This window comes from Chelonus insularis, unplaced genomic scaffold (genome assembly GCF_013357705.1).
Source record: "Chelonus insularis isolate UGA/USDA-ARS -01 unplaced genomic scaffold, ASM1335770v1 contig_70_pilon, whole genome shotgun sequence".
Classification (NCBI taxonomy): domain Eukaryota; kingdom Metazoa; phylum Arthropoda; class Insecta; order Hymenoptera; family Braconidae; genus Chelonus; species Chelonus insularis.
Window position 1 is genome coordinate 697,803 of NW_023276716.1, and position 26,942 is coordinate 724,744.

A 26,942-nucleotide genomic window follows, 5' to 3' on the forward strand; every position below is an offset into this window, starting at 1 on the left:
AATAAATGTAAAAATTATTCTAAAGACTGTGAACAATATAAATAATTATCATAATTAATTTACTTTCATCGTAGCGAAAACTATTTTCATCTATTTATGGTGTGTATAGAGTAAGCGAAATTTATATTATGTAGAAATATTCGAGCCGAAATTTTCTTTTTCCTTTGACGTTGATGATACTCGACAATGCTTTGATGTTAATAAAATTATTTATTAATAATACTCTTAGGATTTTTTTTTCTACTTTTATATTCAAATTACTTTAATTATTTTCTTTAATAACTTTTATAATTTTACTATTAATTAATCACTGAATTGATTATTAAGTTTCTATAATTTTTGTTCAATTAGCCTTAATTTGGTTCATAAAAAAGTAAAACCGTGAGAAAATATCGGTTTTATACTTAGAGAAATTAAGGCTATAGCCGTAAATGAGAACAATCGAAAAATATTGAAGCAAAAGAAAATTTTCGACTCGTATAATTAGATATCGTTTAATGTTTATTGCAATAAGGCAGTATTTTTTAAACTTATTGACATTATACTGCATTTCAATAAATTAAAAATCATGTAACTTTTTTACTTCTGATAACTTAATAAGTGGTAACAAAATAAATTGTGATACAGCTATTATACTCCTAAATACTATCTAGAGTGACAGTAAAGATTTCGAAGAAAAAGCTTGATAATAATTTGAATAGTTTCTAAATTGAATTTTTAATTCTCAATTTATCTATTTGGAAAAATATTATTTATTGTCCACTGAATAATTAAAGCTCAATATTAATAATATCTGTCGCTATAACTAAAAATTACATTGCGCTGAAGCTGTTAATTTCATTGATGATTAAAAAGTATTGTAATTCTATTTCCATTCATCGGAATGATAAAAATTGTTACAAAATTCGATGATTAAAACATAATTTCTCTTTTATATTTCAAGGTCTTAAAAATTGATGAGGAGGTCTTTAACGTGGATAATAATGATATTTTCTTTAATTTAAACTAAGAGTTACTACGATAAAAAAAAAAAATACGTCACATTTTTGGGCTAGAAATGCACTTTAATATCAATCAATATATTATAAAAACCATGAATAATTCTAATCATTGATATTATTTCATTACATAAAAAGAAGAGACATGGAATAATCTGGGGCAAAATTGCCCTCGAAAAGTTTGAAAAATCATAAATAAAAATAATGTAAAGTTCTTGAAAAGAGTTCAAATAAAATAAATAATTACATCCTTCAACTTTACGTTGGTGATTTATTGAACTATAATCAATACTATAACATTTTTTTGTTAAATAATAAATATTTAAATCAAAAATTACATTTTCATCCTACAGTATATTATATAAAAATAGGCTCAACAACTCAGAGTGACATTGAATATTCAGCTTGTTCAATTTACTGGTAAAACTGAAATCATTTTCATCTATTTATATACCAAACTGATAACTTTTATTTCAATTTATTACTTTTTTTGTCTATCTAAAATGAAAATTCTATGTTTTTTATCGAATACATAAAAAGTACATGAAGAAACATAAACCCTTGCTACATATTTAACTTTAACGTATTTTATTGATGACATAAAATTTTATACTTGATTATTTCCACGACATATATTTTTATGGTATGTGAAAATGATAGAGACATCGAAGGCTAAGAAAATTACTACGTCATAAAAAACCTTACAACTCTAGTGTGAGAATAAAAGATTCTACAGCAAAGAAGTACGAGGATCAAAGTATTTATAGATGACGTCGACTTTTCAACCCATCACCAAAATCAGATAAAAATATGGAAAAACCTTCGATATCAATATGCAGGTAGTACATGAAAAAGAAAATCCATCAAAAGAACATGTGGATCAAAAAAAAGAAACCCTAATGTCAAGTGGTGGAAGGTAAGATAAGCTGAAGATACCACCTGATTGATGTGCAATTTACATCCCTAAAACTCAATCACAAAAGAGCATGGAACCATGAACTCATTGTAAGTCTGTTAGAGGTAAGATCTCATGAAAGACATTAAGTTCTTGTCAACAAGAGTTTTAGTAGAGGATTAATGACTTATCGACAATTCATGAATTTAACAACAGCTGAGTCTTCTATTTCTTTTTCATGGCTTTATTCAAAAAATGGCTAATGTTCAAATGACGACTTACGAGTATCATCTTCTATTATTCAACTTTTTTTGTATCTTACCAGGTATTCCTACCTCTTAGGCTATTTTAATGTCCACTTGCAGTTCATTAACTACCTCATCAACGCACCTAACAATCCTCAGGTAAGTGCAGCTCTCTAATTAAATCTTTCTTGTAAGAGGATACTTTTAATTCAACATCAAAGCAATTCGGCAATTACAAAAACTGTGCTTTTAATTTATACACTAGGAAGTTTAGAATAGTCACAGCTTTAATTAACTAAATGCATGAATGGAAACAAATATTGATTGAGATTTAATAGTATTTAATTGTGAATAAACAAGATGATTGTATTCACACATACTAATGTATTCTATTCTGTTCATTAGTCCAGTTACATAAATTAAGTCAAAAAACAAAAAATACCAGAGATAAACTCAAGCTAAGGTTGAAAGTCAAATGTGTTCACAGATATTATATGTATTAGATTTTACTCTAATCATTATAATACTTTATTTTTCTATTTGATAATGATTAAGAATTTTTTACTCCAAAAAATAGAGATCCACTTCTGAATGAATGCATTATTAAGATTTTTTATCAATGATTGATAACAGATTCCATTGATATAAACATGCAAATAATTTATAAATAATTTAAAAAAGAAAAATTAATTGAAAAATTATTGGAAATTTTAATTGAATAGTTGAAGTCTAGATTGAATCATTTTGACTTTTTATTTTAATCGAAAATGAATAAGAGTATAATTATGTGTTTATTCTTTTCAGATTTTATTGTAGCAATAACAAAAATTAATCAATGTTGTTTTGGTTTATGTTTAAATCCCCTAGCTCTATAACTACAATTCGGTAGCTCAAACTGTCATTATATTGTGGGTTAGAAGATTTATTATTAAAATAGGGGAACAATTGGCTAGACTTCTAAATATTTATGAACGCAATCTATCTATAACATAGATATAAGACATTAAGACATGTGTTTGTTTTCTTTTTTTATTTTTTATGTTCTGTTATAACTATTATCAAAAAAATAGTACAAGTGTCATAAAAAATGATTTGTCTATTCTATATTGATTTCTAATTGAAAACAATATTTTTATTAAATAATAAACACTTTTAAATGATTCAATTAATTATTTGGTTACTGTATTAATAGCTTTCATGGAAGTTTATTTGAAGAGAAATTATTTTTAAAAGATGAGATAAAAAGTGTTCGAAATGACTATTTTGTGTTACTCATAATTTTTCTAGTAAAAATAAACATCATTCTGAGAATTCTGATATGCTGATCTATGTTATTATTCCCCTATACATCAGTTAATGAGGTTCACTAAATCATTCCTTCCTAAAAATTCTACAATCTAAATAAATTCAAGCGATTACTATCATTTTTCTTTAAATATTAAGAACAAAACCATATCGTTTAAAAAGAATATCTTTTAATGGCCTAGTCATTAACACTATTCAATCTGTTCGATTTTTGTATCAATCTCATTACGCAATGATAAACGAACATTTGGACTTTCTTCAATTGAAAATCAATATTGTTATTCATTTTATTCTATTAACAAAGACATTAAAATTTCATTAGTAAAGGTGCAATAAAAAGAACCAATCTAATCCAGTGCATGTGCATCTTTGCATGGATAACAATAAGAAAAAAAAAAAAAATAAAAGCAAACAATTAATGATGATTTTGTCATAACAAATACACCAAATTCTTGAGTTGACATAATTATAAATATTAATAATGATAAAGATGATGCTATTATGTTGTAGAATTATAAACAGGATATATTTAACAACTATTCATATCATATAACACTACTATTATTGTCTTTCTCTATATATAATGAATAATGAAATTTCAATTGAAAATATATACATGCTTATGCACATATTGTGCATTTAGTTGCCGACAGATGGAAATTTCCTTGCAGATAATTCAATTCGTAAATAAATCTGTTGAAACGTTACTCCATATCTGAGAGAGTCATTCAGAATGTTGGAAGGTATAGTTAACTTATGCCATTTTCTCTCCCAATACATCATTGTTAATAGTTAAAAAGTGCATACGAGAAAGACACAGTTATGATGCATAACAAATATTATTGTTATGATTGATCAAATATTTAATGATAATTAATAGTTAGTAATGCTTTTTCTTAATATCTTTTCTCGTCAACATTGGATATTTCCATATATTTTATTTCTTTATCTTTCACTTGAATCATTTGATTCTCTATCTCATTCAACAAATTTATTCCTCTTCTGTTTTTCTTTCTCCTTTACTACGCTTACACAAGATTGCCGTCACTTAATTTCTCCCTCTCCTGTACAGTCATCTCCCTCTTTAGCCTCGTCTCCAATATACTTGTAGACCCACTCTTCTCTGCCTTTTTCCTTCTCCTGCTGTTTTTCCGTCTCCTTCAGTTTGCTGTCCATTGCTGCCATTTATCCACCATCTCCTCATCTTCTCTTCTACCCATTCGCATAGTATCAGTTACAAAAGAACTCGGTGCGTCGAGGCGTGTATTCAACGCAAATAAACCTATACTCTTAAATGTTATTTTTATTTTGTGTAATATAATGTTTCATTATTTTTTATTCAATTACTTGTTGTAGTTAAAATCATATACTCTAATTAAGTGTGATTATAATTATTTTTAAAAATTTTATTTTCATGTAATATTAATTGTGCTTACATATTTAAATTGTTAGTCATCTTAGTGGTGAGTTTGGATTATATGTGCGGCTGGTACACCGGTATCCGGTGTACCGTGGCCGAAAATATTACGCTAAAATTCAAACAAGTGCATAATATAACTTACTAATTTGTAGGTATATTTTTTTAAACGTTCTGTTTCATTCACTATGTCTATTTAAATGATTCTTTGTTTTTTTTCTTCATTTCTTCGTGCTTATGACAATTCTGAATGAATATCAATGCTTTATATTTACAAATTCTATTGCATTTTGTTATAATAATTATTCTTTTTCTATTACATCAACACTACAATATATTAGACCTTTTTTCTCTCCAGCTTTGTTTTTCCCTCTTAACTGCTGCAATTCTCAACAAAGAATTGAGCGTATTATAAACACTATACATTACATAGATAGTGCAAATATTTATGAAAATTATCAACTTGATAATTGTGTCCTTTATTGAATTAAAAAAATAAGAAAAATAAATAAATAAAATAAAATGGAAATAATGATTTAGTAGTAAATTTTAGAATATACTATCAACCTTATCCTTCTCACACATAACTGGCAATGATTGTAACATAAAATAATTTCTATCTTTCTTTTCCTATTTCTCTTCTCTCTTCTAGTGATCTAACATGACCTTTCTGACAACGAATAAGTAAATGAGACATATTGTGATTGCAAGAAACAACAGTTGACGAGTTATTGATAAACTATGATTGTCCATTATAATATTATTTTGTAATAACACTATTATGGTCATTTTACTGATACTTTATCATACTGAATTATTCATTATTCAATTAAAAAGTTGGTTTGTTTTCTGTTATGATTTTGTGCTAATTATTTAACCATTCATTTTTGTTTCAATTTGATACATACGAGTTGTGAATTACAAGTGTTTTGTGTTTATCTAATTTCCCTTGTTTATTATTTTAAACTTTACTGCTATTCTTTATAAATAGTTGCTGTATTTATTTATTTTTCAAGAGTAACGTTGCAAATACGATCGTGTTTTGAGAAAAAATAAGGTAGTATTTATTCAATAATGAAAAATGTTAATTATATTATATAAAAAACTACGAATCTTTCATTTTTTGATAAGATTATTTCATGTCTGTCTCGTTTTTAATACGAAGAAATGCAATTTTATTTCATTCTATTGAACGACACACTTTCAATTTTGATAGTATTATAATAGATTTATCTTTTTAATAATATCTTTATTATGAGAATTATTTATGATTCTACATCTCTCAATTCTGTTAATCAAGTGATAAATATGAATTATGGGTCTGATTGAAGTTTTTTTTTTACTTTCTTTTTACTTAGTAATCAATATTTGAAGTTGTTATGTAATTATTAATTGAATAGCAAAAAATAGTTAATTGTTAATCAAGTTTGTATGAATCAGAGCTCAAAGAAAAAGCAACTTTGAAAGTATACAATATACATAGATAAATTTATAATTAATTGAATAATTCTCGCGAGTTTGTAGTTATTTGTTTTCGTCACCTCAATTTGTGTGTCAACAAAGGCTTGTCATTGAACACGTGGACTAAAGTAAAGCTTTGGACGATAATCATTTTTAACTTTTTTTAAAAAATTTTTTGGAGTATTTGATTTCAGTTTAAAGCAAAAATTTTATATATTCTTGTTTGATTTTCATTTCTTGTTGACTTTCATTAATAATGGAAGAGAGAAAAATTTTTAATTGAAAGAGAAAAAGTTCATTCATGCAGAACGAAAATTGTAAAGCTTCATTTAGAGAATAAAAAAAAAGCTGGTGGGTTTTTGTATAAAAAATTTCTAATTCGTTTGTAAAATAAAAGTTAATTTTTTTTTAAATCTCTCTTCTCTTTGTGCATATTCAAATTTACAACTTATTGTATATTTTTTTGAGCCATAGATTAAAGAATAATAATAATAACAATATTTTAAACAACGTATTGAATTAAATAATTATTATTTTAATTAATTAACAAGCATGGTATAACATCTCTGCATTATTTATCTTTCTCTTCGTTCAGTTGACTTAGTTCACATTTCATATGTTCTACTTCCTTCTTTAACATCACTAAATGAATTTGACAAGACTAAATTAAAATAAAAAAAATCAACTCTAATAATTCATACGTTAATTATCAATTATTTTGTTTCTTTAAATTCATCAATGTTTATACACTTTTTTATTACGCAACTTTTTCAATGAGTTGAGTTAATTGAATAGAGTCTTGTCTACAAGGATTTCTAGTAATTTAATTATGCTTAAAACTCAATGAGTACATATATCACGATAACAATAGCTTATATGACTTTTTATATACCTATAAAATTTGGAAATATATCATTATATAAAATAATTAGTATAAAAAACGAATCGAGATCAATTCAATTGACAGGATTATTTTTAGTATGCATCTTTTGTACTCTACTATGCAACAACAAAAACTAAATTAGTTTCAATTATGTCGTGTCTAAATTATACAAGTGTAATTGTTACTTCTCGAGTAACTTTTAATTGAAAACAAGATAAACAGTAATTATTTTCAAATTACATTCTTTATTAATGTATCACAACAACACTCTAGAATAATAATTAATTAATAAACATTCACTTGACATTTATTAAACAATAAATGCTCCAAGAAATTTCGAATTAACTTTTTTAATATTTTTTTTTATCAATTAAAATTAAAACTAAAATTCAATTCTCATTTGTTATATTTTTTTCTTGATAAAATATTAATTTTATTCAATATAATGACGTAAACAATTAGAAAAAAGCTTTTATCGATTTCTTTTATTGATTTTTCGTAACACGTTGTATGAAATGAAGCTTCATTTCAAAACATCATCAAATTTCTACCTAATTTCTAGTACTTAAAAATGTTAATATGAATAATTTACATAAAAAGAGAGCGAAAGATACATTATTATATTATGATTACGAAGAAAAGTTTGGGTTTTTTAATGAATTTATTGTGGTCATTGGAGTGTCATTTAAATATGAATCATGAAACTCATAATGATATTGTATTATGAGTCTATAAATACCTTTTATTTTATTCATTTACATTGTGTAAAAAATCCACTCAACATTGATTAAATATTAAATCATAGTTTTCGGAATTTATAATAGATAAAGAATCAATTTTTCGAATACTTAAAAATCTAAAACATGTGAAAATATAATAACATAATAAATGAAAAGAGTTTAAAAAGTATATTTAATAGAAAAAATGAAAATTCTCTGAAAAATACACATTTAATACTTATCAACGGCTTTACAATTTTATAAAAAGCTATAAACTATTTAATTCATGGTAACTAATTAATCGAATTTAAAATAACGAACTTTATAATAAACGTGTAATTTATATTTTTAATTAAATCTAAACATAAATTAATAGGGAAAAAGATAAATTAAAAAAATGCTCTGATTCGAAGTAACATGAAACGGAGTAATGAACCAAGGGGAAAGAGACATTATACTAATTATTTTTTTAGTCATTTCTGTTGTTATTCTAGATGCAAAAAATTATTCAAATATAGTTCAACATCAGAAAACAAACTCGTTGGCATAATATATGTAAAACATTTACTTAATTAATGTAAACTTGAACACTGAATAGAAACTGTCAGATCTTTCTTTGGGTTAATTAATTTTAGAAGTATTTTTTTATATATACAATGTTTAATTATTTCTTGTTTACATAGCTAATAATAACTATTATATAAACAATGAAAATATAGATAAACTTATATAAATAATTAAATAAGCACTACTTATGTGATTGGAGTTTTATTGAAAATTTAAATGTTTATTTGATTTTGTACTGTTGTTGATTGAATTCTGTTCTATTTTTACTGTGGAATTTGTACTTGATTAAAAAAATGTATATTTACATGTTTGATTTTATTAAATTTTAAGTTAGAATTTAGATAAATAAAATATCTTGAATTGTTTTCAGAACATTAGGAAAACGTTCAAAATGCCGGATCATACGACATATTATATCGTAGTGTTAATGACTTTGACATTTAAATTACTTTTAATTATTCAACAATGTCAATGCATCTCAGAAAGCATCATTGGTAAGTTAACATTATATAAGTTATTATAAATAAAGAATAATTATAACGTTTCAAATAGAAGTGTTAGCTCGATTAATGATTCATAACTTTTTTTTCATAATTAATGACCTAATCAATTTTTTATTTATTCAAATTACTCTGAATTTTGAGCAAATAAAAAAAATTAATTATCCTCAATTACAAACAAGATTATTTTTTGTTTTATTTATACTTTAATTCAATTAAATAAATAAAAAAGTTAAGTTCTATTAATTTCGACATTAATCATTTTTATGAAGTAATAACAGCATTTTTATAACATCATTAAATGATTAAAAATCAATAAAAGAAAATGCTTGAGCATTATTTCTGCATCAAGTTTCATCATTCTTGGTATTCCCGTTTAACTCATCTTCAAACATTTTGGTTCTTCCAACCGAATACGGTAAAGTCAGTGACCCTCAGATTGATTCAGTGCTCTCATCTTTTCACAGTGATAATCAACTGTTTTTCTCTCGTGCTTATGACACTCAGTCAGTGATTTGTAATTTTCAGTGACAATCATCTTTCAAGTAATTATCAAGTGGTGCACAACTTATAACTAAAACTCCTCCATAAATCCACTGATGGTTTAGTCACTTCCTGTTTTCTTATAAATACTCAGTAACATTCAATTTTAACTTGTTGAACATATCATCAGTATAAAAAGATAACTAATAGCCAACGCAGATCCGGCTGACGTTTCTCCGAACAAAGCGGAGGCTTTAACTAGCCCTTCCGAGTCTAACTTTACTTGGAATCTTAACGCGTGGTTGCAGATATTCTTTTTGAACTTCCCGCATCTCAAGTGCAACTCAAAAGATCTCTCGATTACCTGAAACTCCTTATTTTGAAGAGTCATTGATACTTTTATTGATAAAGAGCTAAGATTAATCTAATTAGTTTTATCACTACTTGGTGATAAAAAACTAATTTGATTAAATTAAGGTGATATTGTTAGATTTGGTTAGAAAATAATTGATTTAATCAGATCAAGATATTGAGTTAATCTAATTTATAGTATGTAATTTAATATCTGATGTCTATTATATTATCTGTTAATCTAATATCTGTACATATAATTATTGCTCTTAATATTGATAAGTGTTTTTGTCAACAGGTAGCCGTGAAACATGTGAAATTGAGGGGGAAGACTTCACTGTTGACAAAATACCAAATACACGATGTTTCAGTTGTATATGCAAGGTAAAAAGAAATCTTATCAAAGATTAATTTTTCTCATAGACAGTTTTAATGAGATATCTGTTGATTGAAAGCTATTTTATTAATTTTAGAATGGTTTCGTCGAATGCGTCAAACATCAATGCCCTAGCATTGAAGGATGCTATACAATATTAGACCGAAGTACTGATGAATGTTGTCATCGATGCAAAGGTTAGTGGATTTTAAATGTTTCTGAAGTATCTTTATAAAAAGTATTAGTGTAACAATTATTATTTTCTATACAATTAACTGTGATTTATGAGAGCGTCATTAATCATCTCTGTAATTGATCATGATTATTATTTTACTAGAGAGGTCTAGAAAGTATCATATACTTTATAAAATCAAATTAGAATAAATTCTTCTTCTCTAGGCTGTGTAAAGGATGGAATTCATCACGCATCCGGAACTGAATGGACTGATGATAATGACCCTTGTAGAATTCTCACCTGCAAGGCAGGTGTAATTACAGAATCAAAGCTTAAGTGCTATACACCATGTGCTAATCCAATCCCACCATTGCCAGGGCAATGCTGTCCAACTTGTCATGGTTGTTATGTTAATGGTCAAAGAGTAACATCGGACCGATCAGTTAAAACTACTGAAGACCCTTGTGTTACATGCCGATGTAAAGATAATCGACTTACTTGTACCAAAAAAGCTTGCCCTGTTCAACATTGTCCTGTTTCAAGAATTGCTCATGAACCTGGAGAATGCTGCCCTTATTGTTCAGGTTATTATTAGTTTTCATCAGAATAATAATTCATTGTTTTATATTAAATGGTCCATGATTGCAGTAATTTTATAAATTGAATTAATTATTAACAGGTAATGGGCGATATATGCTCCCTCCAAAAGGTGCTTGTATTCTTGGCCAAGCAGTGTATAATTCTGGAAGTACATTTTACGTTGACCACTGTACCCGATGTTTATGTACAAATTCAACAATATCATGTTACAAAGAAACTTGTCCAATATTAGAATGTACTAATGAACATCAAGTAACTCTACCGGGACGATGTTGTCCTCAATGTCCTGTTGTAGAAGAAAGTCGTGCATCGTGCACTTATGGTGGTCGAACTTACTTGGCGAGTATTCTTTAATAATATAGTTATTTAGATCATTTCAATTGTTATATTTAATCTTTGATTAGTTTGATCGACTTTGTTTAAACGTATCAATTTTTCCTAGGCAGGATGGCGAATCATGGAAACTTGACTCTTGCAAGGCATGCGCTTGCATGCAAGGTAAAGTAAGATGTGCTATGCCAATGTGTTCACCACTGAGTGTTCCATGTCCACCAAATTCAAGACTTGAACATCCTGAAGGTCAATGTTGTCCTAAATGTGTAGAAAGTAAGTGTATCACTTATAATTCTAATTCTTTCAATTAAATTTTTGTTTTGAATTGTGTAATAAATTGTATTATGACATTACTTCTTTTTAGGTGATGGAGTATGCACTGTATTTGGTGATCCACATTATAAGACGTTTGATGGCAAATTTTTTAGCTTTAAAGGTTCTTGTAAATACCAACTAGTGAGCGATTGTTTGACCCATACATTTAGTATAAGAGTTACAAATGACGCAAGATCAACAAGATCTTCAGCATGGACAAAAACAATTGCTTTAAAGGTTAGCATTTGTTCAAATGATCTTCATTTAAAGTTTTTAATGCCTTACTTACTACAATTTCAAGTTATTTTTTTACTATATATATGCCAATCACTATTAAAAGATCAACCTCATGAATGCTATTTTTCTTACAGATTGGTGATTTAAAAGTGAATCTCGGTCAAAAAATGAAAATAAAAGTAAACGGAAAAAAAATAAATATTCCTTTTGAATTACCAAATAAACTAGAAGTTAATCGCACTGCTGATAGTATACTTGTTAGTACAAAAATTGGAATTAAAATTTTATGGGATGGTATTAGTTTTATTGAAGTATCAGTGCCATCATTGTATCGCAATCATCTATGTGGGCTATGTGGAAATTTTAATTCATTGACTAAAGATGACTTTATGACTAGAAAAGGTCGACTAGTACAAGATCCTTATCTTTTCGGTCAATCTTGGACCGTAGGATCAAAGAAAAAGTGTCCTAAATCGAGAGTTCATGTTCAAAAGCATTGTAGAAGAAGAGAAAACCACAGGTATGATTTATTATATTACTTTCATAAATCTCTTGCTAAAACAATGAATAAAACTAGATGAGAATCTATTAAATAGAAAAATGAACATTTAACTTCTATCTTTTATCTATGAGATGCTAATAATTTCTATCAACTACTATATTATTTATCATGATTGGTTTATTACAAAAGATTATGACAGAAATGATTTGTTTACTTCATAGGTTGTGCAATCGACTGAGGTCTATGACTTTTGATTCTTGCCATAAAAAAGTTAACCCTGCAATGTACTATAAAGCTTGCCTTCAGGACATGTGTGAATGTCCAACAAACAACTGTTATTGTCAATCTTTCGTAGCATATGTTCATGAATGTCAACGACTTGGTATTCAATTATCTAACTGGCGAACGTCTACAAAGTGTCGTACAGTATGGGAATTAGAAAAGAATAATTACCAACGACGTCGTCATTAATATCTTAAATTAATCAAATTGTTTAGACAATTAATGATTTTGAAAAACGAATTTTTTGCTTACTCTAAAAATCGTAAGCGTTGAAAAAATATTTAAAAGATTCGTATAACATTTTTATACTGAAGTACAATGATCCATTGAATGGAAGTGAGTTCAGAATTATTACTAGTCACTTCGAATTTGAACTTAATTGAAGAATATTTTACAGTAAAAAAAGTAATTGTCATCCATTGTTAAGAGCCTCACTTATCACTATTCATTATATGCTTTAATTATTTATACTTAAGATGAAATATGCTGAAAATGAGTATATGGACAGTTTTTGATCCTTAAACTTTTTTATTTTTACTTAAATACTTTATGACTTAAAATATTATATCCTCAAAATATCAATTGATTATAGATTCTCTCAGGGGTAAAATCAGAGTACAAGAGGATGGAAATAGAGTTTAACAAAAAAAATACACAGATGGTATATTATCATAAAATTACTTACAAGTTTTTTTGTATCTCAATAGATATTTTGAAACCATGCAGTATTTTTGGCCGATGAGCAGGCTCGCGGCGCAGAATCTATATATAAGTTTATGCATTTGTATTTTTAACAATAATGAAAGTAAAATGAGATTTTTTTAAATTATCTAATTTTGGAAAAATATATAAGCTTGATCTATTGATATATCAATCATATACAATATTTTAGAATTATTTCCGATGATAATTATATTTTTTGTCATTTTTAGTTAATGACTATTTTATGCTAACGAACAAATCTCTAGCCAAAATCGAATGTACAGCAAATTTTTACAACTTCTTACATTCCACAACAATTATATTCTTTTTTTTTTTTTACAAAAGTCTTTAAGAATGTAAATATTAGCAAGCAGTTTTTATAATCTTTAGAAAATTCCTACTACATATTTTTCTAAATATATGTATAATTTCTGATGTAATTTTCCAAAGTTAAAACCAATATAAATGTTCATATATAATGTAGATATATTATTTTAATAAACTTTGTAATATTATTGTTTTCTTCGAGTATTTTATTTCCTCTGTGATATATTGTGATATGGAAAAATGGATTAATAATGTTTCATGCAAGAAAATTGTAAAGGATTGAGTTGAGTCGAATGACACAAATCAAGTAATAATATTTTATGATCTATTATTTAAAAATTAAAAAATATTCTATGGAGAATTATAAAATTTTTATGAAAAATTATAAATATGATATGGCTCATTTTCACTTATCTGTATTTATGATAGATCCATTGTTCTGGTTCTACTGTTACTAATCCAACAAATATTTTTCTTATTTATGATGTTGACTCAGAAAATAACTACAAATTAATACCTAGTATTCTCGTTATTTAAAATAAAAAAACTGCTCTCCTGTTTACTGTGTCAAATAATTTGAATAATTCAAATGTTCTATGGCATTACATCCTGGTATAACTGCTGATAATACAGTTTATTTTCAATTGTTTATTTCGTATGACCACCTTTTATTTGAATTTACGGCTGTAATACCAACAAAAATATATGTCCGAGTTGTGTTTTTAGTTTTATAATTAAACTTTTAGTCGATGGCACTACTGTATGACATTATTTACATCAGTAGAGAATTTACTTTCTTATGCTTTTTTTTTGCTTTCAGTCTTTATTTTATTTTTAATAAAAATAAATATTTTTACGTAAAAAAATCTATTATGTAAAATAAAAAATAAGAAATTTTTATATATTTATATTATTCGATGATTTTTTAGATAATTTTTGTTTTGCCAATAAAAAACTTTTATAATACGAATTGTAAATTCCGATAATTTTCAGTCATATGTCAGGCGGTAATTTAATCACTTGAAGCCAGATACTCATTTTGCAATGTGAAGATGTCATTGAAAATAAGCCTTTAGTTCAGTGATTTTACCTGCGACATCTACACGAAAAAACATGTGTTCAATTAGTTTGCGTTTGCGTATTTGGTGCTGTCGTGAACGTATCTAAGCCATCTTTCCAAGTCAATCAAATATAAGTGATTATTTTTCAGACTTAAATCCTACTTAAGCAAAATATTTTTATTCATGTCAGAACCACAGTCCGCGCTTTTATTAAAAAAACAATTAGCAGGTAATTAATGTTATTTTTATCCTTATGAATTTTATAAATATCAAAATTCTATGAAAAAACATTCATTTTAAGTCTAAAACGGTTTTGACTCAGTTAGAAACTTTTTTGGTTATTCAATAATCATTATGATTCCAATTAACTATTATTTTGCAATGTAAATATTTTGCTGTATTATATGTCTATTTATAACGTTCAGTTATCAGTCTAAATATATAAAAGGACTTTATAATTATGACATTGAAGAAACCAAAAATTTAGGAGGATGCGCAAATCAATATGATTACACCGATACTTTTTTTTACATGTGTTTACAAAAACTTTTTATTTGTAAAACATTTTTGATATTTTTTATCAATAAATTATATAAATAAAATTTTTTTCTAGAATTAAATAAAAACCCAGTGGAAGGGTTTTCAGCAGGGCTCATAGATGATAATGATATTTATAGATGGGAAGTACTCATTATTGGACCTCCGGATACATTATAGTAAGTTTATTTTTGAAATTTTTAGCAATACATTATTCATCTAACTGATGTTAAACTTTCAGTGAAGGAGGTTTTTTTAAAGCACACCTACAATTCCCCAAAGAGTACCCACTGAGGCCACCTCGAATGAAATTCATAACAGAAATATGGCATCCCAACAGTGAGTAGTATAAAAATCAAATATTCCATTTAGTATACACAATGCAAAAATGAAAGTTAATGAATATATAATAATCAATCAAGTTCATTAATTATAAACCTCATTACATAAATTAATATAATAATTTTTTTACAAATAAGAAATAAATTTAAGTATCAAAGTATTTTTTTTTTATTGAAAAAATGAGGTATATATGTATACAAGATAGTCTATTTTTTCTTTTGATAAAGTTTCATATCGTTGATATTGAAACGAGTAATTTTTACAACTTATAAATACAATTCAAATAAAAGACAAAAATAGTTTTAAATAATGATAAAAATCATTAATTAATTCAAATTATTACGATTAAATATTAGAAAAAATTTGAATATTAATATTTCTTTGTAAAAAATAAAGATGATATAATATGAAACATTTTTATCTTCTGTACTTGGTTGAATCAGTTAAAGAATCAAATAAAACTATCATTACTGTGATTTAGAATAATAATTGCAGTTATGGCAATTGAATAACCACTAAGAAATATCTTTTGTAACATCAGGTTGTAAGTTTTTTTTCACAAACATTAAACGAATCGAGCACATGTACAGACATTTATTTTTATTTATGCTGAATCAAACTGTCGTTTATTATTTATAAGCATTATATTCATCATCTTATTTGATAACTAAGAAAATGATATTCTACTACTTGTTTCCATTTTTACATAACTTGGAAATATATCAACTTTCTGGTTTTTTCTGTTCAAGTTGAAAAAAATGGTGATGTTTGTATATCAATTCTACATGAACCGGGAGATGATAAGTGGGGCTACGAAAAAGCATCAGAACGATGGTTGCCTGTACACACTGTTGAAACTATTCTCATTAGTGTCATTAGTATGCTAGCTGACCCTAATGATGAAAGTCCTGCCAACGTTGATGCCGCCGTAAGTCTTATAAACATTTTGTAAATTCTTTATCTTTACATAATCAATAACTCATGTAAACTGTAATTCATCTTTAATACATTAACACGAAGATTATCTTTCCAAAAATTTAATATTTAACGTAGCTTTATTCGTTGTGAATATTCTTTCATAGTTTGTTTGTTTGAAGATTAAAATAAAATATAAGTGATTATTTATAAATTAACTAATGCGAAATTTTTTTTAATTGTAGAAAGAGTGGAGGGAAAGTTATTCAGAATTTAAACGAAAAGTTGCAAAATGCGTGAGAAAGAGTCAAGAGGAATGTTTGTAGGGGTGAAATAAAATGTCCAAAAAAAAACCACAAAGACTTATTCAATTTTGGTAAGTTACCAATTATCAAAATTGATAATGGTCATTATACTCATCCAGCATATTTTTTACAAAGGAGAAACTGCATACACTGTCTATTGTCAACAATAAATCCACGGACAGCTGAATCGACTAAATTTTTGTAGCTGAACTAAATATTAAACTAATTCAAAATGAATACAGTGTACTTGCAGTTGAATATGATAATTACTTTTTAATTGCAATGAAAATATTAAAAAAACCATGCGGCAACATAATATAAGAACCAAGTGAATTTTATTTGTTCTCGAAAAATTACTTTCTCATTAAGGCGACAGTTTTATATAAAATATTTATATCATTCACTACGAAAACACTGGATAAAACATAAATTGTTGTAATTAAAAAAAACCATTTATAAAAATTAAGGTATTATTTAAGTTTCCAGAAAAATAAGTCAACAAATCTACATACTGTAAAAATTAATACTACGATCTATACATTTAATTTTAATAGATGTTGTAAACTCAAGGTCATTTGCCTTATAATCTTTTTTGAGGCAAGTATTATCCCATGGATAATTTTAAACATTTTCTGATATTTTCGATTCCCTTGTAACTCTCAAAATCGAAGAACAATAAATCTTCATGTTTATCGATCGTTACTATAATAATTTCTGTTTAATATGTGATTTCTTATTTTCTTACTTTGATAAGTGTATAAAGAGATTTTTGTAGACTTTGCGAAAATGAAATAAAATATATATAAAATCGAATTAGATAACTTATCACGAATTGATGTATCATGTCTGTGAAAGAAAGTTTCTAGAAAAAATTAAATTTACATTTATTTTTTATTTTACAATTTTTAAATTGATATTTAGTCCTTCATTTTGATGAAACATAGCTCTCTTTGTTTTAAAAAAGTTTTTTCTCCTCCTTAATCATTTTTTTGTTATTATTTTTAATTTTTATGATTATAAGTACTTTTTTAAAGGTTTAATTTGAAGTTGATACAAATAATGAAAATTAAAAAAAGTTTTTAAATGGTTTTTTCAAACTACATAAAACAATTTATCATTTTAAAATCTTGAAAACGAATGCGATTTTTTATAAGAAGATAATTTTTTTTTTCATTCAAATAAAAAAAATCCAACGTAAATCAGTTACAATAAAACATTAAAACTTTCACTCTCTGTCTGATCTGACAAAGCAATAAAAAATTTGCGTATACAAAGGATAAAGTTGGGTAATCCTAAGAAAAATAGAGACGCGCCAAGAGAGATAGGCAACAAAGCTACCGATCTTTTGCCTTGTACATTCAAATCAAAAAGTTATTTGTAACTAACCGATAATGTGTTCATTTCTTTAACCTAATAAAATTTATTTTATCATGAATAAATTCAAGAACATGATATTATTACAATAGGCTAAAAATTTATGATAAAATATAAGTAATTTATGAAGTACTTACGTACGTATTCATTATGATTTAGAGCATAACATTTTGATTTCATTATTTCATTGTTGTCAGCTATTTTGGCTGAAATTTTTCGCTTCGACGATATTGTTGAAAATAAGCAAGCGCACTCCGATTTGAAAAGGATAACATCCCCTCCGAATTGTTCCGAATGGCTTTCTCTCTCAACACTTGATTTCTCTTTTACCGCGCCATTCAGCACCCGCACGAGCCTGGAGGAGGGAACGCCAAGTGTTGAGACGAAACTATAGCTAAATTGTAAAAAAGACCAACTTCACAGTATACAGAATTGCATATGGCTGCGTTTGTTGCACTTTCCAAAACAACGATGGATCATGCGCACAGTTCGAACGGAAATACGCGCGTAAATTAAGGGATGCAATTCGTACGTTTCTATTTGCAATAGTGCAATTATGCGCGTGCATTGTGGTTATGTGAAATAGATTTAGCAAATTCAATCTTTTTTTTACCGCCAGTATGAATTTCCAAGCTCTTGCGCATGTTTGTTACTATGGAGGAACTATAACAATTAACAACAGTCACTTTTCATGTGAATCCCGATATCAGCTTTTTTCAGTTGTACTTAAATCTGCCTTTATTGGACTATACTTTGTGTTGTTTTATGTTGTGAGTGAAATGTTTTGCTTCAATTACAAACCAAGTTTACACAATAAATGTAGTTATTTTGGTGTTTAGTTTTGTATTTCATTTTATTTGGTAGTACTATTAACAACTATGGAAACACTATTACCATCAGAAATTGCCCGATTAGTTCTAGGTAAATAAAAATTAAACAAGCTTCTATATAGAAGTTTATTTGATGCTAACCTTTGACTAATGTCAAAGAGTTGTTATATTTTTATTCTTATTTTTCATATTAACTTGATTAATGTATGATAATCAAATTAATTCACAGGATATCTAGAAGAGACAGAATGTCAGGAAGCAGCAAAATTATTCTTAGAAACATCATCGTATTTGCAGGAATGTCGAACAGTAGTTTTAAGTGGAAAAAAATTCAGTACAAAAGTAAATGGTTTGACTTTAATATATATAATAGAAAAATTTTGGTCAATGAATGCTATTATCCAAGATAAAATAAGTAAATTAGAAGAGTATGAGTCGTTAAAAAACTGTAGGGACTTGACAGAACAACTCAAACTCCTAATTGATGTATCTAAAGGGCAAAGATTTTATGTAAATATTAATGTTCCATCCCAAGCAACACAGACATCAAATGGGTCGCCTGTCACAGCGACTAACCCAAAAAAACGACGTCATAGTGAATTAAATGATAGAGATAAGTGTAAACGTCCTTTAAGGACTACCGTACTGACGAATGATGAACAGACTAAAACAAATACTAACGAATGGTGCAATGCAGCTAAACACGACGAACCTAATCAAACGTCTAAAAATTCTGAAAAAGAAAGAATGAACTTTGAAGAGATTACTTTAAATTCAAATCAATCTTCTGTTCAATATTCACCAACTGCCTCTGAGTCGGAACCTGTAGTTTTACCATTAAATTCAAAAGAACAATACAAACCAATAGCTGAACTACCTAAAATGTACTCCACTGCCACTGATACTCGAGAATTGATGCAATACGACACAAGAGAAGTACAAACAGTATTAGATGACATCGAATCGGAATGTTCAGCTGATGTTCCTGTTGAGAATTTAAGTGTAATATCTTTTTCATATTATATAAACAATTGTAACTTGACTTGAAAACGTAATTGTGAATATTTCTATTAATTTCCAGTTACTAACAAAAGAATTAATAAAACGTACTGAAATACAAGAACGAATAGCAGAAACTATTAATAAAAATCTTCCATCGGATACATTGATGATAAAAGATGCGAGTATGACGGAGACAGCACCTGGTGAATTAAATACTTCAATTATGACTGAATTAAATAATGCGATAAAATCAATTGTCACCGCAACAGAAACTGATCCAGTTTTTACAGATTTTCTTCATGAAGTTATTGGACCTAATGTTAATGAAGAGATAAGTCCAAATAGGAATCATGATCAGGATACTGAAAAAATTAATGGGTATGTTTATTACATTTACATACATGAACATGAAATATTGACACATTTTTATTATATATTTTGTTCTAAATAATATAAATAATTGACTGTTTATTTTCAGAGCTGATGATATGGCAAATCATCATGCGAACGAATATCCAACGCCTGAAGCAAATCATTCTCCAGAAAAACCAATTGAAACATCATCAAATAATAACAATCAACTACCTCTGGTAGAATCCACGATCAACAAAAATAATCCGGATGCCAGAAATAAAGAAATACCATTAGATATTTATAATGCAGCTGCAATACAAAGTATTATAGATGCTAATAGTTTAACATTAGAGCCAAGGTATATATTGAATCAAAATTCTACTACTGCTGAGATCCATGTACTAGAAAAACCTAGAATAATTTCAGTGGAGACTATTCCTGCTCCACAAGCTATGTCTGAGGATCCACATCAAAATATATACAAAAGATTCATGAAAAAATCGAAAGGGCGATTAAAGTCACAGCCTCCTCCTAATCCATCGAGTGAACCAGAAATAACGGTTCCTAAATTAATTGTTTGTTCTCAAGAGGAAATATCCCAATATTTAGAACCACCTGTGATTCGTAGCTCGAAACATCAGTTTATTCCAATAGCTCCAAAGACATTACAACCACCGGTCCCAGAAGTGTTTCTTAGAGCAGTGACTGTTCCTCAAAAAGTATCAAACTCTGATGAATCTAAAGAAGCTCAGCCCTCAATAACATCCAGTAATCAAATTGTAAATTCTACAACAGAACGTCAGGTTATTTCTCAACAGCCTCAACTCATTCCTCTGCAGTCTCAAGTTATTCTTCAACAGTCTCAAGTTATTCTTCAACAATCTCAAGTTATTCCTCAACAATCTCAAGTTATTTCTCAACAATCTCAAGTTATTCCTCAACAATCTCAAGTTTTTCTCACATCTCAGTTATTCCTCAACCATCACAGGCTATTTCTCAACAATCTCAAGTTATTCCTCAACAATCACAGGTTATTTCTCAACAACCTGAATCAATTACACTTTATGGATCAGAAAATCAAGATACAAGCCTTTTCAAAGGAATGGATATGCCAAATGTATGTGTAGAAGATTCTATAAGTTTAACGGGGTCCGGTCTTTCGCCATTTTTAAAATTGCATAAGCCTTTAAAAGATCGTAATGCTGATATATCTTACAAAGATTTAATGAACGATCTTAATATTACTCAAGAGTCAGTTAACAACACTAATTGTGATATATTGACTAAAAGAACACCCAAATCTCTATTAAAAAGTAGATCTAAAAATCACAGAATCAGCTTGTCGACTCCACGTCGTAAAAGCAGTCATGTTCGAGTTTTGGATTTCAATACTCCTACTGAAAATATGAATAGCCGTTATAGATATAATACAGATGCTGTATCAGTACGATCTTCACATACTTCAAAGCCATTGTGTAGAACTAATTTATTCATGTCGCCTCCTGATCAAGGAAGTGAAAAACCATCCGAAATTCCTAAAAATGTACCATCATCGGAAAAATTAAAACGAACTTCTCCAAATTCTCAGTTAGAAAAAACATGTAGTTCTGTGCCAACTTTAGAAGGTGGTTGGGATAAAATTTCTGGTGTAGGCTCAATCATTGAAAATAGTTCATCTCAATCGGATAATACATCTCCACCAAAGAAAAAACTAGCTACGGAAGGAAACGTTCAACGTTCAGTGCAGAAAACAACTTGGGATACTGATCTTCGATCTCCTCTAAAAGAAGCAGAAACGTTAAAAACGAACAAAATCAGTCCAGAAGTATCAAAAAATGAAACTGAACAAACTAAAAAAATGGAAAATACCAAAATTGAAGAAACAACAGAAAAAAATGCTTCTAGTTCACAAAATGAAAAGAAAATAGGTCCTGATAAATCTCAAATAACACAAGTTATTGACAAAAACAATTCAATTCAACTCAATAATGATTTAATTCTTCAAAAATCTCTCGAATCAAAACATGATTTGTCAAATTCGAAAGAAACTCCACCAGAAAAAACAGTAGTGAAAAAATATGCTAAATTAAAAACAATCACCACAAAAGTATCAGGAAGTAGCAAAAAATATTTGAGTCTTGACATTGACTCAAATTCAAAGTTCATTGATAATCCAGAATCTTATCAACAACATTTATCTAATATGATAGATTTAGAAACTCCAAGGAAACCTGATGCACTTAGAGTCCCACCAACACCTCGTGTCATGAGTCCTAATCATACTAATGTGTCAACTCTTCCAATAATAAACGAAGAATCTACAAAAGTTCAAAGTTTCATATCAACTCCTGAATTTCCTCCAACACCAAATATTACTTTGACTCCTCAAGAAGTATCATCAAATGCAATTGATGCGTCGAAGAAAATTTTTTCAGCACCATACTATCAACCTAGCTCTGAAGCAGTATCACAAAAACACAAACATCAAGAAGAAAGCAAAGTAAAAATAAGTGCTCTTAAAGTTATAAAAGAATCAAGAGAAACATTAGAAATAACACAATTTGAAGTCATAAAGGAAAATTTGCCAAAAGAAAATGAAAATAAAGTGGTGAAAATTTCCACATCGACTGAAATTAATTTATCAACAATCAATGAAGTTTCTAAAGAGGATGAAAGCAAAACAATGAACGATTCTTCTGATAATGATAGTAGTTCATCATCTTCCAGTAGTTCGAGCTCAAGTTCTTCTTCTTCATGTTATTCTTGCAACAGATCTAACACTTCATCCAGAATATTCTCAAATAGTAAAATTTCAAGTACTCCAATGAAACTCAGTAAGGCTTTACCCAACAACACTGAAAATTCATTGACTGCAGCTCCAGAATGTTCAAATACAAATGAAAAAGTTGATGAAATAGCTAAGAATAATGAAGAATTGCTCCAAATAGAAACTCATGTGTCACCTGTTAAAACCTTTTCAGTGAAAAAAATAAATAACTTAGTGGATACCTCAAATATCGAAACACCAGAGAAAAATGAGGCTTTATTGGAAGAACTTAATATTTCGGAAACACCTGTTAGTGCTAAAAGTGAACCAGAAGCGACGAATTTAACAGCCAAAATATCTGAAATGATAACAGCACAGAATAAATGTGATGAAACTAACACGTTATCACAAAACAATACTCAGAATAAAAGACCAAGTGAATTATTAACTTCCAGAGATCAAATGCGTTCAGAGTTGAATGAAAAACGATTACGAATGATGAGTAAATTAAATTCTAAACCCATTACTAATATAATTACATCAAGACAGTCAATTTCAAAACAAAAAGACAGTAATATTAATAAGAAAAATAAATCTCCAATTCTTGAAAAATCAAATCGAGAACACGAAGAGCAAAAAAGTGGTGACAAAAGCAAAATAATAAGTGATGATAGTGATGAGTTATTTGAAAAGAAAAAGGAAGTTAAACTTCCTATTTCGCGAAAGTCTGAAAGAAATACAACAAAAACAAAACGTACGAGACAATGTAAACCTGCAGATAAACAAGACGACAAGAATGTTAATCAGAAAAATAAACCTGTTTCACAACCGCAACAAAAAAGCTCTAGTCAACTATCTTCTAAAAATAGTAGCGAAAATAAAGAGAAACATCTCAACATTCCTATAAAAGTGGGCAATGCATGTATCAAAGAAAATAGTGAAAAAGAAAAAATTCAAAAGATTTCTAATGCGAAGAATATTCAAGAAAGTGTGAAATCTAAAGTAGACATGGTTAAACGAGATTTATTCAGCGATGAAGAAAATAATGATACGAATAATTTAAAAGTTGAAAAATCGATTAAACCATCAGAGAATATTGATGAAGTACAACAGTCAAATCCCACAAATGTTTTAGAATCTTTAGAATTAGTACCATCAAACAAATGCCCAATATCAACAGAAATCATACCAGATGCTGATTTACCTTCTCGTAATCATCTTGAAATAGTCATTACTCATGATGAGCTGATAAACAAAAAAAGAAGAAGAAAATTAAATTCTCAAAATTTCAATTTCAAAGTACAAACAATTAATAAAGATAATCAACCAAAGTGGATACAAATTTCTGCGACACCATTTGAAGAAATTTTTTCAATGATACCAAGTAATCCAAGATCTCGAAAGAAAAATGTTAGCTCTAAACCAACTATAAGCTCTACTAAACCTGCAAATAATTGTGATAATGAGAAAAGTGAAAAAGTTAAAAGTACTAAATCGATTCCTACTTCAATTAATGCACAGCCTTTGGCATCGTCATCGCCAATTTGTAAAGAATCTCTGTCGAAAATTGGTTCCAATAATGAACCAGTTTCAAAAGAACAAGGAGTTAAGAATGAAGAAACCAAAAATGATGAAAGTAAGTAACTTTCTTCATTTACTATTCTATTTTTAATATATTCCAAAAATTAATTCCTTTTTTTTTATTTCAGATAATAAAATTAGAGGGAACAGTGTTGCAAAAGATTCCACAACCACAAATGAAAAGGTAATTACATCAAGCCTACGCTAATTAATGTTGTTAATTTTACTGAAAATGATACTAGTAAATAATTACTGATACTATTTTTTAGCTTACAAGTAAAAGTACAATAACAGTAGATCCGAAAATATTACTTAAACAAGTAGACATAAATAAATTTCTTACGGAGGTACATGGACCTGAAACCTAAACATCATCGATTAATATTATTCGAATGTTATTGATTATTTATTTAAAATAAGAAAATAACCTAGTAAATAATTGGTGTACATACTGACATGATTTTTAAACAAATTCCGTATATTTTTTTACTCTTATTTAATAAAATAATAGCATTGTTAAGAATAAATCACTTTATTCGGAATGTTATAATATTAAAGGCAATAATAGTATTAATTTCACTGTCTCAATTATCGATACGAATTGATTATCGAAAAATAGTATTGGCTAAATTGGGTTCTCTCTAATTAATATTATGTTACTATGATTTATTTTTTCAAGTGATTATTAATTACACTTTAGTGAAATAATTATTCTAATTTATAAACGACTTTGATAGATCAATAATTTTCAAATTATTAGTTGACAGAAAAAACTGGAATTTTTATATAACTATATTTAAGAAAAACTATGAGTTTTAAAAATGTTTTATTTCACTGTTTTTAAAACGGATTTTTTTACTCTTCATGAAGAGGATTTTTCTCTGAAGATAAATTGTTGTTAAATGATAATCGCATATAATTGTTTAATAGATGTATATCATATGTTTTTTAACATTATTTAGTTGCGACAGTATAATATGTACGAATGTTTCGTTGAAACTACAAGAACTGATATTTTAGATAATAATTTATAATTTTATGAATAAGTTAAAAATATTTATACTGTATTTATTATGATGCTTATGTTCGTTGAATAAGATGTACATTTTGTATATGTATATAAACATAGCTTCTTCTATTCTATAAAATAAAAAAAAAGTTATTCAATACAATGTTTTATTTATTTTTGTTGTGGCTTCTGTTTACATTTATGTAACAATAATTGTGGTTTTGATAAGTTATAAATATGAATTATATTTAGGAAAAAAATATTCAAGTGTGATGTAAGATATACATATACAAATATATTATGTATTTTCTAAGCTTTAGCCTGAACAGCTTTATCAACTTCTTCAATACAAGCCAGCAGCTTTTTGAATTGAGCAACATTTAAAGAAATTCCTTTACGACCTGGTTTTACATCTCCACTATTTTTGTCCAAGTACATTTCTCGAATATCAATATATAATTTTCCTTTAAATTCACGAACTTTTACTTCCTTCATATTACCAAGTTCCCAAGTAGGTTCTTCTTCATCAGCTTTACTGGAGGATGATACATTTTTGCTAGAATTGTTACTTTCTTTGTCTTCCTTAGCTTCTTTTTTAGATTTTTTGGATTCGGCATCACGTTTTTGCTTTTTTGATTTTGGTTTTTCTTCCTGCAGTTTAAGAATTATTTTATTGAAATGTATATTTTTAAATAATTATTATAAATAAACAATTACCTCACTACTCTGAGAATCATCGCTAGATAAATATTCTCTGGATTTCGGCATTGTAACAGATTTCAATTTATCTATCTAAATTCAGATCATAAACAGCTTTCAATACTGAAAAGAGGCAAGCAGATATATGTATGTTTTAGTAAATTTTGTCAATAAAAAAATACCTATTTTAAAGTATATTTCAATTCGTAATAGTATTTTTTATGTACCTAAGAACAATTCAAACAACAACATACAATAATAACAAACTTTCTAGGTTTTTTATCAACGTACTGTCGATGTAGATTGAACAGGTATAAAAGTGTTGACACAAGAGAAACGCAATAAACACAAAAGTAGTCTAAAGAAGACATGCGCTTTGAACATAAATGACGCGGGAAATTGTTTGTTGTGTATACGTATTGATTTAACTTTTTTATTATTTATTTTATACTTTAATCATAAAATAAATTATTCTAATCACTTATTTATTGTA

The 26,942-nt window shown here is 27.4% G+C and overlaps 4 protein-coding genes across 12 annotated transcripts; 3 read left to right on the plus strand and 1 right to left on the minus strand.

The window, feature by feature from the left end:
* Positions 1 to 4,178: 4,178 nt before the first annotated feature.
* On the plus strand, positions 4,179 to 13,866 carry cv-2 (crossveinless 2). 7 transcript variants are annotated; one of them, XM_035089722.1, is made up of 10 exons: positions 4,179 to 4,186; positions 8,861 to 8,984; positions 10,123 to 10,208; positions 10,298 to 10,397; positions 10,600 to 10,959; positions 11,055 to 11,314; positions 11,422 to 11,581; positions 11,673 to 11,860; positions 11,995 to 12,380; positions 12,584 to 13,866. In XM_035089722.1, exons 2-10 carry the CDS (start codon positions 8,882 to 8,884, stop codon positions 12,831 to 12,833), a joined length of 1,893 nt encoding a protein of 630 aa, XP_034945613.1. In that variant the 5' UTR covers positions 4,179 to 4,186; positions 8,861 to 8,881; the 3' UTR covers positions 12,834 to 13,866. The 7 variants fall into 7 exon arrangements, with proteins under 7 accessions (XP_034945613.1, XP_034945607.1, XP_034945609.1 ...); XM_035089716.1 differs by lacking the exon at positions 4,179 to 4,186 and adding an exon at positions 4,586 to 4,755; XM_035089718.1 differs by lacking the exon at positions 4,179 to 4,186 and adding an exon at positions 4,587 to 5,015.
* Positions 13,867 to 14,810: 944 nt separating this feature from the next.
* LOC118070872 (ubiquitin-conjugating enzyme E2 G1) lies at positions 14,811 to 17,544 on the plus strand. 2 transcript variants are annotated; one of them, XR_004690815.1, is made up of 6 exons: positions 14,811 to 14,963; positions 15,348 to 15,450; positions 15,513 to 15,610; positions 16,363 to 16,541; positions 16,774 to 16,904; positions 16,969 to 17,544. XR_004690815.1 is itself a non-coding variant. In XM_035089723.1 (5 exons), exons 1-5 carry the CDS (start codon positions 14,918 to 14,920, stop codon positions 16,852 to 16,854), a joined length of 507 nt encoding a protein of 168 aa, XP_034945614.1. In that variant the 5' UTR covers positions 14,811 to 14,917; the 3' UTR covers positions 16,855 to 17,544. The 2 variants fall into 2 exon arrangements, 1 of the variants encoding a protein (XP_034945614.1); XM_035089723.1 differs by having other exon boundaries at positions 16,774 to 17,544.
* A 1,190-nt stretch (positions 17,545 to 18,734) lies between these two features.
* On the plus strand, positions 18,735 to 25,349 carry LOC118070869 (bromodomain-containing protein DDB_G0270170-like). Its single transcript, XM_035089714.1, is given in 7 exon segments — positions 18,735 to 19,128; positions 19,267 to 20,039; positions 20,119 to 20,417; positions 20,518 to 21,430; positions 21,433 to 24,796; positions 24,870 to 24,925; positions 25,011 to 25,349. Coding segments are annotated over 7 exon segments (5,547 nt in total). The 5' UTR covers positions 18,735 to 19,085; the 3' UTR covers positions 25,110 to 25,349.
* A 554-nt stretch (positions 25,350 to 25,903) lies between these two features.
* Ssb-c31a (single stranded-binding protein c31A) lies at positions 25,904 to 26,858 on the minus strand. 2 transcript variants are annotated; one of them, XM_035089751.1, is made up of 3 exons: positions 26,741 to 26,858; positions 26,468 to 26,572; positions 25,904 to 26,401 (listed from the first exon to the last, which is right to left on the minus strand). In XM_035089751.1, exons 2-3 carry the CDS (start codon positions 26,516 to 26,518, stop codon positions 26,060 to 26,062), a joined length of 393 nt encoding a protein of 130 aa, XP_034945642.1. In that variant the 5' UTR covers positions 26,519 to 26,572; positions 26,741 to 26,858; the 3' UTR covers positions 25,904 to 26,059. The 2 variants fall into 2 exon arrangements, with proteins under 2 accessions (XP_034945642.1, XP_034945640.1); XM_035089749.1 differs by having other exon boundaries at positions 26,677 to 26,832.
* Positions 26,859 to 26,942: the final 84 nt, after the last annotated feature.